The sequence below is a fragment of the Coenobita brevimanus genome, chromosome 93, assembly GCF_032717465.1.
Source record: "Coenobita brevimanus isolate Jiangsu-jjx chromosome 93, ASM3271746v2, whole genome shotgun sequence".
NCBI classification, from domain to species: Eukaryota; Metazoa; Arthropoda; class Malacostraca; order Decapoda; family Coenobitidae; genus Coenobita; species Coenobita brevimanus.
This window is the reverse complement of record NC_137046.1, coordinates 57448694-57463693: the sequence shown is the minus strand read 5'-3', so window position 1 is coordinate 57463693 and position 15000 is coordinate 57448694. Positions and strand designations below refer to the sequence as shown.

Sequence of the window (15000 nt, the reverse complement as noted above, 5' to 3'; positions counted from 1 at the left end):
TTGCTCGACCGCCTCTCCACCGTCTCTCCGTCCACCATCTCTCCTTCCTCCTCCTCTTCTTGCCCCTTCTCCTTTGTGGAAGAGGAGGAGGAAGGTGAGGAGAGAGAGTTTCCATTCTGAAGCGGCTCCTCCGGCTCTTTGAAGACGACTGATTTGCCTTTTCTATTGGCTTGTCTGTTTAAGTTGTCCTCCAGGCCGGGTTTCATGCTAAATGGGTCCACTCCCTCTTCTTCGTCGTCGTCGTCTTTGTCCTCGCTGTGACCCGGCCTGGACTCTCTGTGGGACGCTCCAGCTGTGTCCACTGTATCCTCAGCTTTCGTGTCGTTGGCCATTTGATCACCAGACTCCTTTTCTTCACTAATTACATCTTTTTCGCGGTTCATATCGTCAGGGTCCCCGTTATCACACTTAGGATCACCCGAAGGAGCACCGTTGTCTAGCATAGAGTCGCCCACAGTCCCATTCCCGAGTTTAAGCTCTCCATTTTCCCCATTATTTATCTCTGGATCACCACTAGAACCTCCATTATCCGGTTCAGACTCACCGAGATTTCCATTATTTAGTCCATGATCCTCCAAACACCCATTTTTCAACACCACGTCACCTTCCTGGACTTTCGTAACATCATTAGAAATTTCTTGATTTGAGGGCTTTGGCGCGTCCTCCGGGTCCCTATGCACCTGGGAGTCCAACTGAGAGTCCAGCTGGGGGTCTGCCCGGTCTGGGGAGTCCACACTGTGCCTTTGGAGTCCCTCAAGACCCCCAGACTCTCCCTGAAGCTCCTCACCCTCTGACATAGTGACTTTTTTTTGTTTTACTTCCTCGACTCAAACCAACCGAATCAGGTGTTGTTTCATCAGAGTTTGAAGTTGGTTACTGCGGTTTTTCTCGAAAGTTTGGTGTTACATTTGAATTTAGAGTTAGATTATGAAGTTATTTATTTCTAGATTTAATACTGGCTTCTAAATCTAGTGAGCTTTTTCATCTTAGTCTTGAGTTATTGGTAATTTTTTCACTTATGTATATTCTATCAGATCTGTATGATTGGGATTATTTGTTTTTTTTTTTAGGAAGTTGGTTCTTTCGTTTTCAGTTTGGTTTCTAAATTGTTTTTTATATAATCTGTTTCAGCTTAGTTTCTGAGTCTAATTGTTATTTAAGTTTAGGTTTCAGTTTGGTTTCTAAATTTATAATTGAATTTTCTTTTGGGTTTTATGTCACTGGATTTAAGCTTCATCTAACTAAAACTGTAATTCGCTATAATTTCAATCTTTTTACATCATGTTTCAGAAAGCTTAGTTCATTTGTCCATAATCGTTTCAGTTCTGGCGTTCGTTCAAGTCTGTAATAGGTTCATGCATATACCTGCTCAAACACATAAAAAAAATGGCTATCGTTCTTCTTTAGTTTTCGCTCACATATTCCACCTGTGTGTCTTTTTGTGTAGTTTCATTTATACACCTGTTGAAATAAATAACATTGGTATTCTCTCATTTTTCCTTCCTTCCTTCACTAACCAGGGAGAGATAGTGTTAATATTGCCTTTCATTTATTTACTTTCGTTCTTTCCCATTTTGTTCCATACCGTAGGCTTCATCTCTTCTTCCACTAGCCAACGGCGTATTGATATTTTTTTGTTTCGTTCCTTGCTTATTAAAGTAAGAAATTGCGGTTATTTTTTCTCATTCTTTCATTTTCTTTTTGCCAGATACGGTTTCCTTTGCTTTTTTTGTTTCTGGCTACAAGTTGGAGGGAGGGCAGCTTAATGGCAGAGGGCTATGACATGGAGGGAGTTTGTAGCCTCCCCTTCCTGTGCTTAAGGCGCGTGTCTATAGATGCTACGTAACATTTTCTCACACATGAGGCCCCTCGCACTTACAATATCAAAAGATTATCACCTTTGAGAGGCCCCGCCACCGCAGGAAAAATGTTGTAGAAAAAGAGAAAGAAAAAAGAAAAGGAAAAAGAAAAAGCCGTAGTGACAGGTTATTATTTCATCCGTTCCTCCTCCTCCACTTCCTCCTCCCCCTCCTCCTCTTCCTCTCCCGTCCCCTTTCCTCTCCCCCTCCTCCTATCCCTCCCCACTCCTCATCCTTCCTCTCCCCTCCCCTCCCCTCCCCGTGATCCCTGTATAACTGTTACCCTGAGAGATATTTACAAAGGATCACAGCTCATTCTTCCACTAAACATGTAAGTCAGTTATTTTCCGAGATAATTTTGTTTGCTCAAGTAGTAAAGTTGATAGCGGTAGAGTGTTTGATATCTCAGTCAGTGACGGAGATACTTAGCCCAAACACTCATACACAGTCCACTTCAAGAAAGTTTATGAAATCATATCAGGTTTTGTTTGCTCGAGAATATGAGTTCGATTTAAATGTCAAAATTATATTAATATGCCTGGTTTTTTATACATTAAATGTAGTTCCCCTTCCTCCTCTCACTTCCTGTACGGCTTCATATATACCTGTATATATATATATATATATATATATATATATATATATATATATATATATATATATATATATATATATCTGTGTGTAAAGAAGAAACTTTTGTACACTAAATTGGTTTCCAATAACTGAAAGTATTATTTCACTGTTCTGGATCACTGCCACCCCACGAATTTGTGGGAGAGTCAGGATGATGGTGATGGTGATGGTGATGATGGAGATGGTTTTGATGGAGGTGGTGATTATGGTGTTGGTGATTATGGTGATGGTGAATTGGTGATGCTGATGACCATGATACTTATACGCAGTTTCTTAACTTTACTTATTTTCACCATCCTTCTTCCTCCTATTCGTTCCATTTTCCTATGTGTAATTTACTCTTCTGTTATCCGTTTTATTGTGAACTCGGCAGTGACGGAAACACGCCGACAACAGAGGGGGAACTAAAGCAGTCAATATTTAGCCCAGCCGTGAGGTTCGCTGAAATTACCGGTTGTGAGACGGGAGGGGAGGGGGTGTTTGGGAGAGGGGAGGAGGAGGGGGGGGAAAGGTCAAAGGAAGAGGAGGAGGAGGAAGAGGAGGCGGAGGAGGAAAGGGAGAGTGAGAGGGAAACGGACAGAGGTAAGGAGGGAGAGGGAGGGAGGGAGGGGACGGAAGACTGAGAATGGAAAAAGAAAAAAAAAAAAAAGAGTCAGAGGGAGGGAGGGAGAGGCAGGAAAAGGGAGAGCTTGGAAGATAACCATGGAGAGAGAGAGAGAGAGAGAGAGAGAGAGAGAGAGAGAGAGAGAGAGAGAGAGAGAGAGAGAGAGAGAGAGAGGCGGTGGAAATAAAAAAAAATCTTACTGTAACAAAGCAGAAAGAATTTTGAGAAGGCAGAAAAAACGTATTAATTCAAGTAAGAAAAATAATAATATGACAAGGATAGCCACGTTGTCCATCAAATACTCAGACCCTTTTCAATATTCACGGTGTCAGTGAACTAAACAAGATTATCTGTTCGTTTTCCGGAATTAAATGCAAAAGGCTTTATCGGATAGAGAGGATGGATGATGACGCACGTAGCATGTCAGAGAGAGAGAGAGAGAGAGAGAGAGAGAGAGAGAGAGAGAGAGAGAGAGAGAGAGAATCATTGGTGAGCTGGTTAATAGAGATAAGTTACCATTATTCCACATTGGCTCCCATCGTTAACATCTTCATTACGATGACACTATAATTTTAGTTATCAAACAGATATGGCAGAACACTTCACCAACCTCTCCCTCCCTCTCTCTCTCTCTCTCTCTTTCACACACACACACGAACTCAGTCAGTGTGATCTATGTACAGGGCTCAGGTGCACTGAGTTAGAGCCAGGGACCACCTTGTTAATTGGCTCATGCAGGTGAGTTGGTCAGGCACTTTGATGTTGGCCAGTCAGTCAGTCAGTCAGTCAGTCAGTCAGTCAGTCAGTCAATCGGTCAGTCATTCAGTCAGTCAGTCAGGAATACCCTCAGTCATTCAAAAATCCCATGTCAATCACTCAGAGATTCTCTCAGCCAGTCACTCAAATTCTTTCAGTTAATATCCCTGAAGTTTTGTTAGTCGCTCAGTCAAAAATTCCCACTCATTGAGAAATTTCTCTTAGCTAGTCATTTGGAAATTCACTGTCACTCACTCACATATTCTCTGTCAGTCAGCGAGTAAGGAATTCCGTCAGTCAGTCATCTAGTTAGGCCTACAAAATACGCCAGTATGTCTAAAAGAATGCGTCTCAGTCAGTCAGAGTTTCCATGTCAGGCAGTAATTTAGAAAGCAGGTCAGTTAGTCTTACAGTCAATATGTTAGTGGCTTGGTCAGTCAGTAAGGCAGTCAGAATATAGGTCAGTCACTTAGGCAAACAAAAATTGGCCAGTCAGTCGATTAGTTAGAAATCTGGTTACTCAGTCGGTCAATCAGTCAACAAGATGAGGACGTCAGTGATTCACCAGATTGGACTGAAATGTCTTTATCTGAGTGGATGGAGGGAGGGGACTGGGTTTGCTTATCAGGCTTAAAGGGCAAGCTGGATCCACATGTTTTTGTTTACATTATGTTTAAAGAGCTAGCTTGCTTCATGTGTTACTGTTTACATCAGATTTAAAGGGCAGGCCTGATATGAATCCAAGTCTTATTGGTCTTAATGTCTGCATCAAGTTTAAAGGCAAGTTGGATCCACGTGTTATCTATATCAAGTTTAAAGGGCAGGCTGCATCCACGTGTTATTGTTTACATCAGTTAAGAGTCATGTTTGATCCACATATATTTGTTTACGTCAGGTTTAAAAGGTAAGCTGGCCTCGTGCATCTATTTATACGAGAGGCATAATTACGTATTAGGCACCGTTTACACACACACACACACACACACACACACACACACACACACACACACACACACACACACACACACACACACACACACACACACACACACACACACACACACGCTGACGTCAAAGTAATCCACATGCCACCTTCCTCTCTCTCTCTCCCCTCTTCACTCCCCTTCCCCTTACTTCCTACCCTCTCTCCTCCTCCTGTCCCATTTTCACTTCTCCCTTTCCTGCCCCCCTCCCTTCTCTTCATTCAAATCCCTCTCATCCCCTCCCTTTCTTTTCCTTTCCACCTCTTCTTCCCTCTATCTTCCCTTCCCCTCCCCCTCCCCTCATCACGTACACCTACACTCTTACCCTCACCCCTATCCCCTTTCCCCTCCCCTCTCCCCCTCTCTCCTCCCCACTCTGAGTCATCGCCTGTCCTAACTCTCCCACTTACCACATTCCACCACCTTCACTCCCCATTTACTCTCTCTCTCTCTCTTTAATTTTCTATCTTAATTACCTATCCGTCTATGTCTGCATCTGCCTATATTCATCTTGTAGCTGTTCATATCTATTTGTGTGTATCTATATGTCCGTCTGTCTTTCTATCTTTTTCTGTCTATCTGTCAGTCTGTATATATCTATCTGTCCATCAGTCCATCAGGGTTTGATACCAGGAGAGAGAATGAATAATTGCACTTACATCCGAGCACCCTTTTTAATTCACCACTCTCTCTCTCTCTCTCTCTCTCTCTCTCTCTCTCTCTCTCTCTTTCTCTTTCTCTTTCTCTCTCTCTCTCTCTCTCTCTCTCATTTTTTATTTAATGATTCAGTGTACGTCAGCTGACATTTGTTTGTTCGTTTATTTTTGCACTCCTATTTTCATTTTGTCATTTTCATTCTCTCTCTCTCTCTCTTTCTCCTTTTTCTTCAACCACACATTTTAATTACACTTTCCTCTAATTCCTTCTCCCTGTCACTTCAGATCACCCTAATTCAATTACTCTCTCCCTGATGACTCTCCGTAATTACTTTATGGCCCTAATTTACCTGTGTCAGTGTCTGTCTCTTAATTGCCCTACTAATTACATGTTATCTGGGTTATTGGTTTTAATTTGGGTATTTAATATGGGTGGTTTTGTATCTAGTAAACGGGAATTTTCTGTTTGTTTCCGCAGCACCTCTTCCTTAGCGATTTATTTTGCAAAACTCAACATTCTCTTATATGTATCATGTTATTATCCACATAGTTCCATTAATAACATAGCCTATGAGAGGAACTGAGCCGCACCGTGTACACTAAATCGCTAAGGAAGAGGTGTTACGAAATCTTAAAGCCACACAGAATATGACCAAAAAATCACAATATGATAAAGTGTTATTGCATGTCAAAGAATATACCTGAAGATTGAATTATATATCTTCGGTAGAAATTTGTTATACCGCTACGCGTGTTGGGTATTTTGTTTATAAGATTTTGAACTATATACATGTAACAGTGTAATTGGGGACCTGTTTGTAACGTAGATTGTTCAGCGTCGCTTATTGGGAAACATTGGGACTTAAAAGCTTATTGTTTATGTTCATGACCTTCGTGCTGTTTATAGATTTTAAGTGTAGACCTTTTTTCTCCTGTTTATTATTATTATTATTATTATTAAAGGTTTTATTTAGTACTGTTATTCTCTCTTCCTCTTTTTGTTCTCTTTCCCTGTCCCTCATCAGTTCCCCTTCAGTCGTCGCTAATGTAAACACAGCCCAATTAACGTATAATTTCTCTCTCTCTCTCTCTCTCTCTCTCTCTCTCTCTCTGGTGTAATCTCCCCCATTAACTTCTCCCCATCCTGCCCACCCTCGCTCACAAAGGACTCATTCCCACCCATTGTGAGGCTTCCATGAACTGGGCTGACTCACAAACTCATCCTGTCTCTACAAAACGAACTAATCCTCACTCTGTTTACGTCACTCTAACCCACTTTGACGAAACTCTTTTTTTACTTGCTATCCTTTGTCTTATTATCTTTATTACCTCACGCTTACTTCTCCAAACTCTCTCTTACTTTCTTTACTAATCTCACTTTGCTCAGTCCACTCTTACTTACTCTACTTTGCTCATTCTGCCTAACACACTCTTACTCACTCTGCTTAACTCACTTCTACTCACATTACTAAAGAAAGCAAACAGCAACAGCCCTATTAGTCCTTTCTAGGCTGTTCGAGGATAGGTTACTAGCAACGTAACTATTCTATTAAAGACAAGGATAGATAAGCATGAAGGCTCTTGGGCCAGTAGTCTCGTCTGTTGAGGAAGCTCCCTAACATCTTTTCTTAAGCGACTTATTTTGTTTACTGCACCTTACTGTCCTCTTCTGTGTTACATAAATCCTTCCACTATCACCGTACTCTGCATAAATATCATACATAAGGATATTAACCAGTCACACAGTCTCTCTCTCTCTCTCTCTCTCTCTCTCTCTCCAATCAGTTCCCCCAACATGCCACTCATTTTATTTTTTCACCACCTCCACCATTCCTACCGAACCAATAATTTTCACAGTTTCCCTCAAATGATCGTTCAATGCCTTGGCCTCCACTGATCAGCGAAATTAGACAGAGAAAAAGAGAAAAAACGAAAAATGAAAAAAAAAATAGTCCCAGTATGCCCTTCTGTTCAAAGCAGTGATGATTTTTAATTCATTATTATTATTATTATTATTATTATTATTATTATTATTATTGCTTCTGTGTTTCTGGATTCAGTTGGCCATTTTTGTGTGTAAATTTCTGCCATTAGCCTACCCCTCTTCAACCCTCTCATGGTTGGGGTAACTCTTGATATTCGCCAGATGTTTCAGTCAGCTTGGCGTGAGTTATGGGCCTGAGAGAGAGAGAGAGAGAGAGAGAGAGAGAATGAATGAATGAATGAATGTAAAGAAGAATGACTAGGCTACTTATGCTTACACACGAGAGAGAGAGAGAGAGAGAGAGAGAGAGAGAGAGAGAGAGAGAGAATGAATGAATGAATTATAGAAGAAGGAGTAGTTACGCTTACAGAACACAAACAGAGAGAGAGAGAGAGAGAGAGAGAGAGAGAGAGAGAGAGAGAGAGAGAGACTGCCTTCTAATTTCCATATTCATACAACCCCAGGACACAAATAAATGCTGGCGATGTCTGGATGCCTGGTGACCTCCTTCAGACGATTTTATTCAGCTTAGGAACTGCGTCTTGGCGATTTATTTTTGCTGCTGCCAGACGATTTTATTCAGCTTAGGAACTGCGTCTTGGCGATTTATTTTTGCTACTGCCAGACGATTTTATTCAGCTTAGGAACTGCGTCATGGCGATTTATTTTTGCTGCTGCCAGACGATTTTATTCAGCTTAGGAACTGTGTCATGGCGATTTATTTTTGATGATGCCAGACGATAAAATTTTCAAAACACGTCATCGTTGTGAAGGGTCAGAGTCGTTCTTAGGGCTGTTTTCTAAGTGGTGGTGTGGTCTCCTTAACACTCTTTTCTCAGCGATTTATTCTGTACCTACATTTCACTATCCCTTTGTATTTCACTGATGCAAAGTAGGTCGATATAAAAACAAAAGAAAACCCATTGTTCAGGTGTAATATGCAAAACAAATCGCTTAGGGAGAGGTGCTACGAAGCCTCCTGTCCAGCTTAGAATGCCATCCGATGACTGGTGGGATTTCCCTGAGCTGAAAAATAAATCGTCTGGCTTAGCTTAGCGTGTGTCTGTTTTTTGTCTGACGCTGCAACTTGTGAGGGATGGCCCAGAAAGAAGGTTCTACAGACGCTTATTTCACACACACACACACACACACACACACACACACACACACACACACACACACACACACACACACACACACACACACACACACACCAAAATTCTCTCTCTCTCTCTCCCCCCAGGGCCAACCTATCATATGTACGGTAACTGCATGCCATATCAACTCTTATTATGTTCGGACGGAAGGCTTATATTTCTCTGTTAGTCTTCTTTTCCTTCCTCTTCCTCCTTTCCTCTTTCTCTCTCCATTTTTCTCCTCTCCCTACTCCTTTTTTTTTTTAATTACTTTTTTGGTCCTTTCCTCTTTTTCTTCTCTCCCTCTCATCCTTTACCCTTCCTCTTTTTTCTCTATATTTTTTAATCTTATTTTCCTCTTCCACTTCCTCTCTCTTTTCTTATTCCCCTCTTAAGTATTTCTCTAATCTCCTTTGTCTTTTCTCCCTTTTCTTTCTTTTCTTTCTTTCCTTCTCCTCTTTCCCCTCTTTTATACGTGTTTTCTCTCTTTCTCATATATCGTTATTTATTATTTCTCATCATCTCAGTTTCTCTCCATTTCCTTTCCCCTTCCTTTCCTTCCCTCTTCCTTTCCTTCCCTCTTCCTTTCTTTGTCTCTTCTTATCTTCCTTCCTGCTTTGTTATCCTTGTCAGTCACACGAGGAAAGACCCCTTAATTGTAAACTACCCTAACAGCACAGAAATAATATAAAAAAGTAGATTTGCTTGCTGTGTGCTTTCGTTTGTATTCGTTTGTACTCCTCCTGCCCTTATGTTCCCCCATCCCCTTTCCCTTCTCCCCCTCTCCTCCTCCTCTCCTTCCCCCCCTTCTCACTCCACCTCTCTCCCTTCTCCTTCTTACAAACCCTCTCTCCTTCCATGTACTTCCTCTTTTTTTCCCTCTCCTGTACCTCACCCTTCCCCCTCCCCATTACGTCCCCCCCCCCTCTTTATCCTTCTCCCCCTCACATTCCTCCACTTCCTTCCCAGTCCCATCCCTCCCCCTCCCCCTTCCCCTATCAAAGTGACGGCTGGGCCATGGCAAGAGTACCGCTGAATGAGTCACTTCCCGCCACACTGTCTGTCTGTCTATCTGTCCTTCTTCCTGTCTGCCTGTCTGCCTGTCTGTCCTTATTCCTGTCCAGCTGTCTGTTTACCTCCCCTTGTTTCTGCCTGCCTGTCTGTCTGCACTTCTTCCTGTCTGTCTGTCTGTCCGTCTCTTTTATGCAACTTCCTTTCTTCTGCGTCTGTTTGCTGTCGTTTGCTTTTCTTCCTTTCTGTCTGTTTATTTATTTTTTCCTGTCTCCTTGTCAGTCTCTCTCTAGGAATTCTTGTTTTGTCTCCCCCGGTCTGTCTGTCTGTCTGTCTAGTTCTTTCCCGTCTCTACCTCTGTCGCTTTCCTTGTCTGTCTGTCTGTCTGTGTTGATGTCGTTTTGCCTCTACCTGTCTGTTGTTCTTGTTTTAATTCTCTCTCTCTCTCTCTCTCTCTCTCTCTCTCTCTCACACACACACACACACACACACACACACACACACACACACACACACACACACACACACACACACACACTTTTATCAATCTGTCTGTCTATCTGTCTCTATCTATCTATCTATCAGTATGTGTGTGTGTGTGTGTGTGTGTGTGTGTGTGTGTGTGTGTGTGTGTGTCTTTTCCTTCTGCATTTTCTCCTTTTTCTTTCTTCTCTTTTCCTTTACTTTCTTTGATTTTCTCTTGAAAGACAGCCCAACTTACTAATCCCCAACAGGAAATTGAGCCAGGAAACTCGTGAGAGAGAGAGAGAGAGAGAGAGAGAGAGAGAGAGAGAGAGAGAGAGAGAGAGACCTGTTCACACGTACACACATACCTACACAGGCTGAAGCATGAGCACTGGAACGTGACTCATCTCTTCCTCTACGCACACGCATGTACGCCTGTGACTGTTTTATTATCGTGTGCGTTTTGTTATCGTATATTCATCTAGCAGTGGCTTAATTTATGGTACACACAGGTCTACATGTGCACAAAAACACGCACATACGAGACAATAAAAACTATAGAGTGACACATTTACCCCACCCCTCTCTCTCTCTCTCTAACTGATGGCCGCCAAAGAGGTCAAAGGTCAGGGAGAGGTCATTAGGGGGAGAGGGAAGAGTAAAATCTCTCTCTCTCTCTCTCTCTCTCTCTCTCTCTCTCTCTCCAGTTAATTATACCAGTACCTTCATTCCAGCCAGCCATTCCACTTGAGAGAGAGAGAGAGAGAGAGAGAGAGATCCATGTATACAAGAGGTGTTTGCATATATTCAAGTACACTTAGCCTAAGTGGTGAAGGCTTTTGTATATGTGTGTGCGTGTGTAAGGTTTTGCATGTGTACAGGGGTTTGTGTACGTATTTGCGTGTATGCATGAAAGTCATGTGTTCGAGTTCATTGTTGTGTATTTTAATGGAATAAACGTGTGTGTGTGTGTGTGTGTGTGTGTGTGTGTGTGTGTGTGTGTGTGTGTGTGTGTGTGTGTGTGTACATTTTGCTTTGTGTAGTCTTATCTCTTCTTCTGTTTCATATTGATTCTCTCTCTCTCTCTCTCTCTCTCTCTCTCTGCGACCGTCGTTTATTGCTCTTTTTTCCCCCCCCCTGATCCCTCCTCCTCCATTTCCTCCCTTCTTCCGCTCCATCTCCTCCCTTCCTCCTCTCCATCATCCTTACCCAGTTCTTTCTTCCTGTCTTATTTTCGTTCTGTCTCCCTTCTGTCTTCACTTCTGTTTTTTTCCCTTTCTGCTTTCTTTCTCTCTTTCTTCTCCATCACTCATAATTTAGTAATTTTATCTAGAAGGTTTTTATCCTCTGCTGCATTCTTCTCTCTCTCTCTCTCTCTCTCTCTCTCTCTCTCTCTCTCACTGTGGGTCTTTTTTCTTTCCACCGAACGACTGCACTTCTTCCTGACTAGCATCATATTCTAATCATCTACTGTAAGTCTGTTGTTTCAGTTCAGCGCTTGAAAAGAGAGATGGTATTTTTACGCCTGCTTAAGATAACAGAGTATACGGTAATTTCATCTTCTTAAACCATCTTTCTTCTTTCTTCAAATCTTCATCATTACTTATTCCTTTCCCCTATTTTCCTCTCCATCATTTCTATCCTCTATATTCCTCCCTTCATCATCACTGTCTTCCTTATCTTTCTCAGTTCTCTCTCGCTTGCATCTATTCCTTTCCATTTTCCATCATTTCCTTGGTTTATTTATTCTTTCGATTACCACATCCCCAAAACCACAGGAGCCATTATTTTCGTCAGTTTATGAAGCTCCGTAACACCTCTTCCTTATCCATTTATTTTTAGACATGGCTGCTTAATATCGTTTTGCACGTAATGTGTGTAAAGGTGATATTAGAAGAGTTTACAAAACACGAAAGTGGACATTAAGGGGTAATAAAGAAAATAAATCGCTAAAGAAAAGGTGTTGGGGAGCTACCTTCACGACGAGAATACCGGTCAAGGACTCAGAAATCCTTACAGGGTCTGGAGTAAGAGAGTGCTTAGATCTTAATGGTTCTCTGTACCTTCCACCTACGTCACCTCTTTCCCACATAGGGTACATATGAACACATTAACCCCCCTTGTTTTTACACCCACCCCCACTCCCTCCCATATACACTTTCTCAGCCTCTCATCTACACCCTCCCTCAGCCTCCCACCTACACTCTCCTTCAGCCTGCCACCTACACCTTTGCATCGTCACTCACCTAATGTACCGTGTATTCCTTCTCCCAGCTAGACATCCTCTAACTCCGCACCTCACATTTACTGCATGCATTTTTACCCACTACATCTTCCTCCCTCCCTCCCATCAACATCTTCCTCCCACCTGCCTCCATCCCTCTTCCCTCTCTCCCTCTTCCTCCTCTCCCACCTACACCTTCCTCCCTCCCTCCTCTCCTACCAACCTTCACCCACCAACACCCTGCCACCTACCCTTGTCACCTTGTCACTCTAGGGGGGAACTAATATGTAGATCCACTTAATTTTACTAGGCACAATTGACAGTCCTTAACCCTCCCTTCCCACCATCACCCTTACCTTCATTCTCACCCTGACCCTCACCCTTACCCACACCTTCACGCCCCATCCCCATCCCACCCCACATTCACCCTCACCCTCCACCTTCATCTTCACCTTCACCCTCACCTCTACCTTCGCCTTCACCTCCACCCTCCCTTACCTCCACCTTCACCCTCACCCACACCCTTACCTCACCTTGCTATTTTCCTTTCTCCCTCTTCTCATATTTATCTTCCTCTTCCTTGCTTCCTCCTCCTTCCATCTCCCACTCCTCGCTTCCCCCCCACCATCCTCTTCCCCCCACCTCCCTCTCCCCCCCACCACCCCAACCTCCTGCCACCCCCTACGTCCTTCCCCGTCCTTTCTTCTTCCGTTTATCTTACTTCTCTTCCCCGTTTTTGCAGTCTTTCTCGTACCGCTCACTTACCCTTTCTCTTCCGCTTCTTCCCCTTTATTCCCTTCCCTTTCTCTTATTCCATAAATCTTTCCTTTGCCCTCACTGTTCTCTCTCTCTCTCTCTCTCTCTCTCTCGCCCCACACCAACCTATACTTCATTCCAATTCCACCCCACTACGCCTCTCACCCAACCCTTCTCCACCTCCTCTTATCTATTTTCATTCCACCCAGTCATCAACGCCCTTCCACCTCTCTTCACGTCCCTGTAGCCTCCACTCAGGCTTCTTCCATCAGTCCTCAGTCCTCATTCCACCCCACTCTACCTCCCACTCACCTCACTCCACCCCATTCAGTCTCCTACTCACTTCATTCCACCCCACTCAACCTTCCACTAACCCCACTCTACCCCATTCAACCTCCCACTCATCATTCCACCCGACTCATTCACCCCATCTTCCACTCCACACCCTCTCCACTCACGTGTCACCCCTCGCCCTCCACTGCTTCACTCTCCCCTCCCCATCCATCTCCTCTCCTCACCCCTCCATTCACTCCACCTCTCTTTTTAATCCTATTCTTCCCTTACCCACACCCTTCCACCTCCTCTCCTCTCCATCCCTCCACCCCAACCCCTTATCTTTCTTATCTCTAAAAATCTCAGTCTTTGTCCTCTTTGACACATTTTCATTTGCATTTTTCTTAACACAGCTGCGTCATGGATTTGCTCCGGTACTTCCTCTCTCTCTCTCTCTCTCTCTCTCTCTCTCCTCCACTTATTTTTCCCATTCATTACCCACCTAACCCACCATACACTTACCATTAGTCCATCTGCCTGACTACCTTCCTGTCCCATTTATCATCCATTTATTTCCCACTATTTATTCTCTCCCTCCTCCTTCCCTCCTTCCTCCCTCTCCCTCTTCCATCTATCCTTTTCTTTCCAACTTCTCATTTTCCCTTCGTCCTATTCTTTTCCTCTTTTTCATTCCACTGCTTTTTCTTTGTTTTTCCTGCTTTTTTTCCCTTCCTTTCCTTTCCATCTTTTCTTTCTTCCCTCTTCCTATCTGCTCTTTCCTTTCCATAGCCGTTTCCTCCCTCCTTCTTCTTTCTTTCTCCCTCATTTACCGTCCCTTTTTTCTTCGCATTCCTTTTTCTTCCCTTACCCATTTTCCTCCCATCACGCCCTTTCCCTTTCCCACACCCCTCTCTCCTACGCACCAGTCCACACTCGCTAACCTCTCCCCCTCTCTCGCATTCCCAATCTTAGTATGTCTGTCGTTCTGTCTGTCTGTTTCTGTGAATTTGTATGTATAGGCCTATGTCTGTCTGCCTGTCTGTCTCTGCCTATCTGTCTGTATACCTATGTTTGACTGTCTGTCTGTTTTGCTGTTTGTCTGTTTCTCTTTTTCTGTCTGCTTTTCCGTCCCATTCCTCTTTCCTGCCTCCTTGCTTTAGCCACTGTCCAAATCTTCGACTCATAGAAAAGATACCAGTACCGTACCATTGTCACCAGGTCTTTTTCTTAGTGGCTTCTGAGTCTTCCTAACTCCTCTTCCTTAGCGATTTATTTTGCACCATGTACATCAATATCTTCTCCTATGTTACTGACAAAAATTGTGTCGATATTAAAACCATACAAACAATACAGGCGTCGTGAAATTGTGAATGTGTATTGAACAAAATAATTCGCTAAGAAAGAGCTGTTGCGAAGCCTCCCGTGCCACCTTGAATACAGTACACATTCTCCTCTGTACCAGATGACCTTGAAAGGACCATTAGCCTTGATGTGTGCTTTCCTTTGTAGCTACTCCTTTGTACTCCTTCCTCCCTCTAAACACTTAACTTTTCCTCTCGTTCCGCAAGCGTATGTTATCTTTATCTTTCTGTACATATCTATCTACGGTATGCCTGTCTGTTTCTCTGTGTCGATCCACATCTACCAGTTATCTATCAAT

At 43.2% G+C, this 15000-nt stretch overlaps 1 protein-coding gene across 4 annotated transcripts in view; it reads right to left on the bottom strand.

Annotated features, from left to right (window-relative positions):
• The window catches only part of LOC145412540 (uncharacterized), a 186486-nt gene that overhangs the window by 54005 nt on the left and 117481 nt on the right, over positions 1-15000 (bottom strand). The window contains exon 1 of one of the 4 annotated variants that reach the window (XM_080282438.1): positions 1-775. This exon is cut by the window's left edge and continues 76 nt beyond it. The exons of the other annotated variants lie outside the window; for them this stretch is intronic. Coding sequence (XP_080138564.1) covers positions 1-443 — 443 coding nt within the window. The 5' untranslated portion in view covers positions 444-775. Of the gene's footprint in view, positions 776-15000 lie in introns of those variants that run through there. 4 annotated transcript variants of the gene reach the window in all.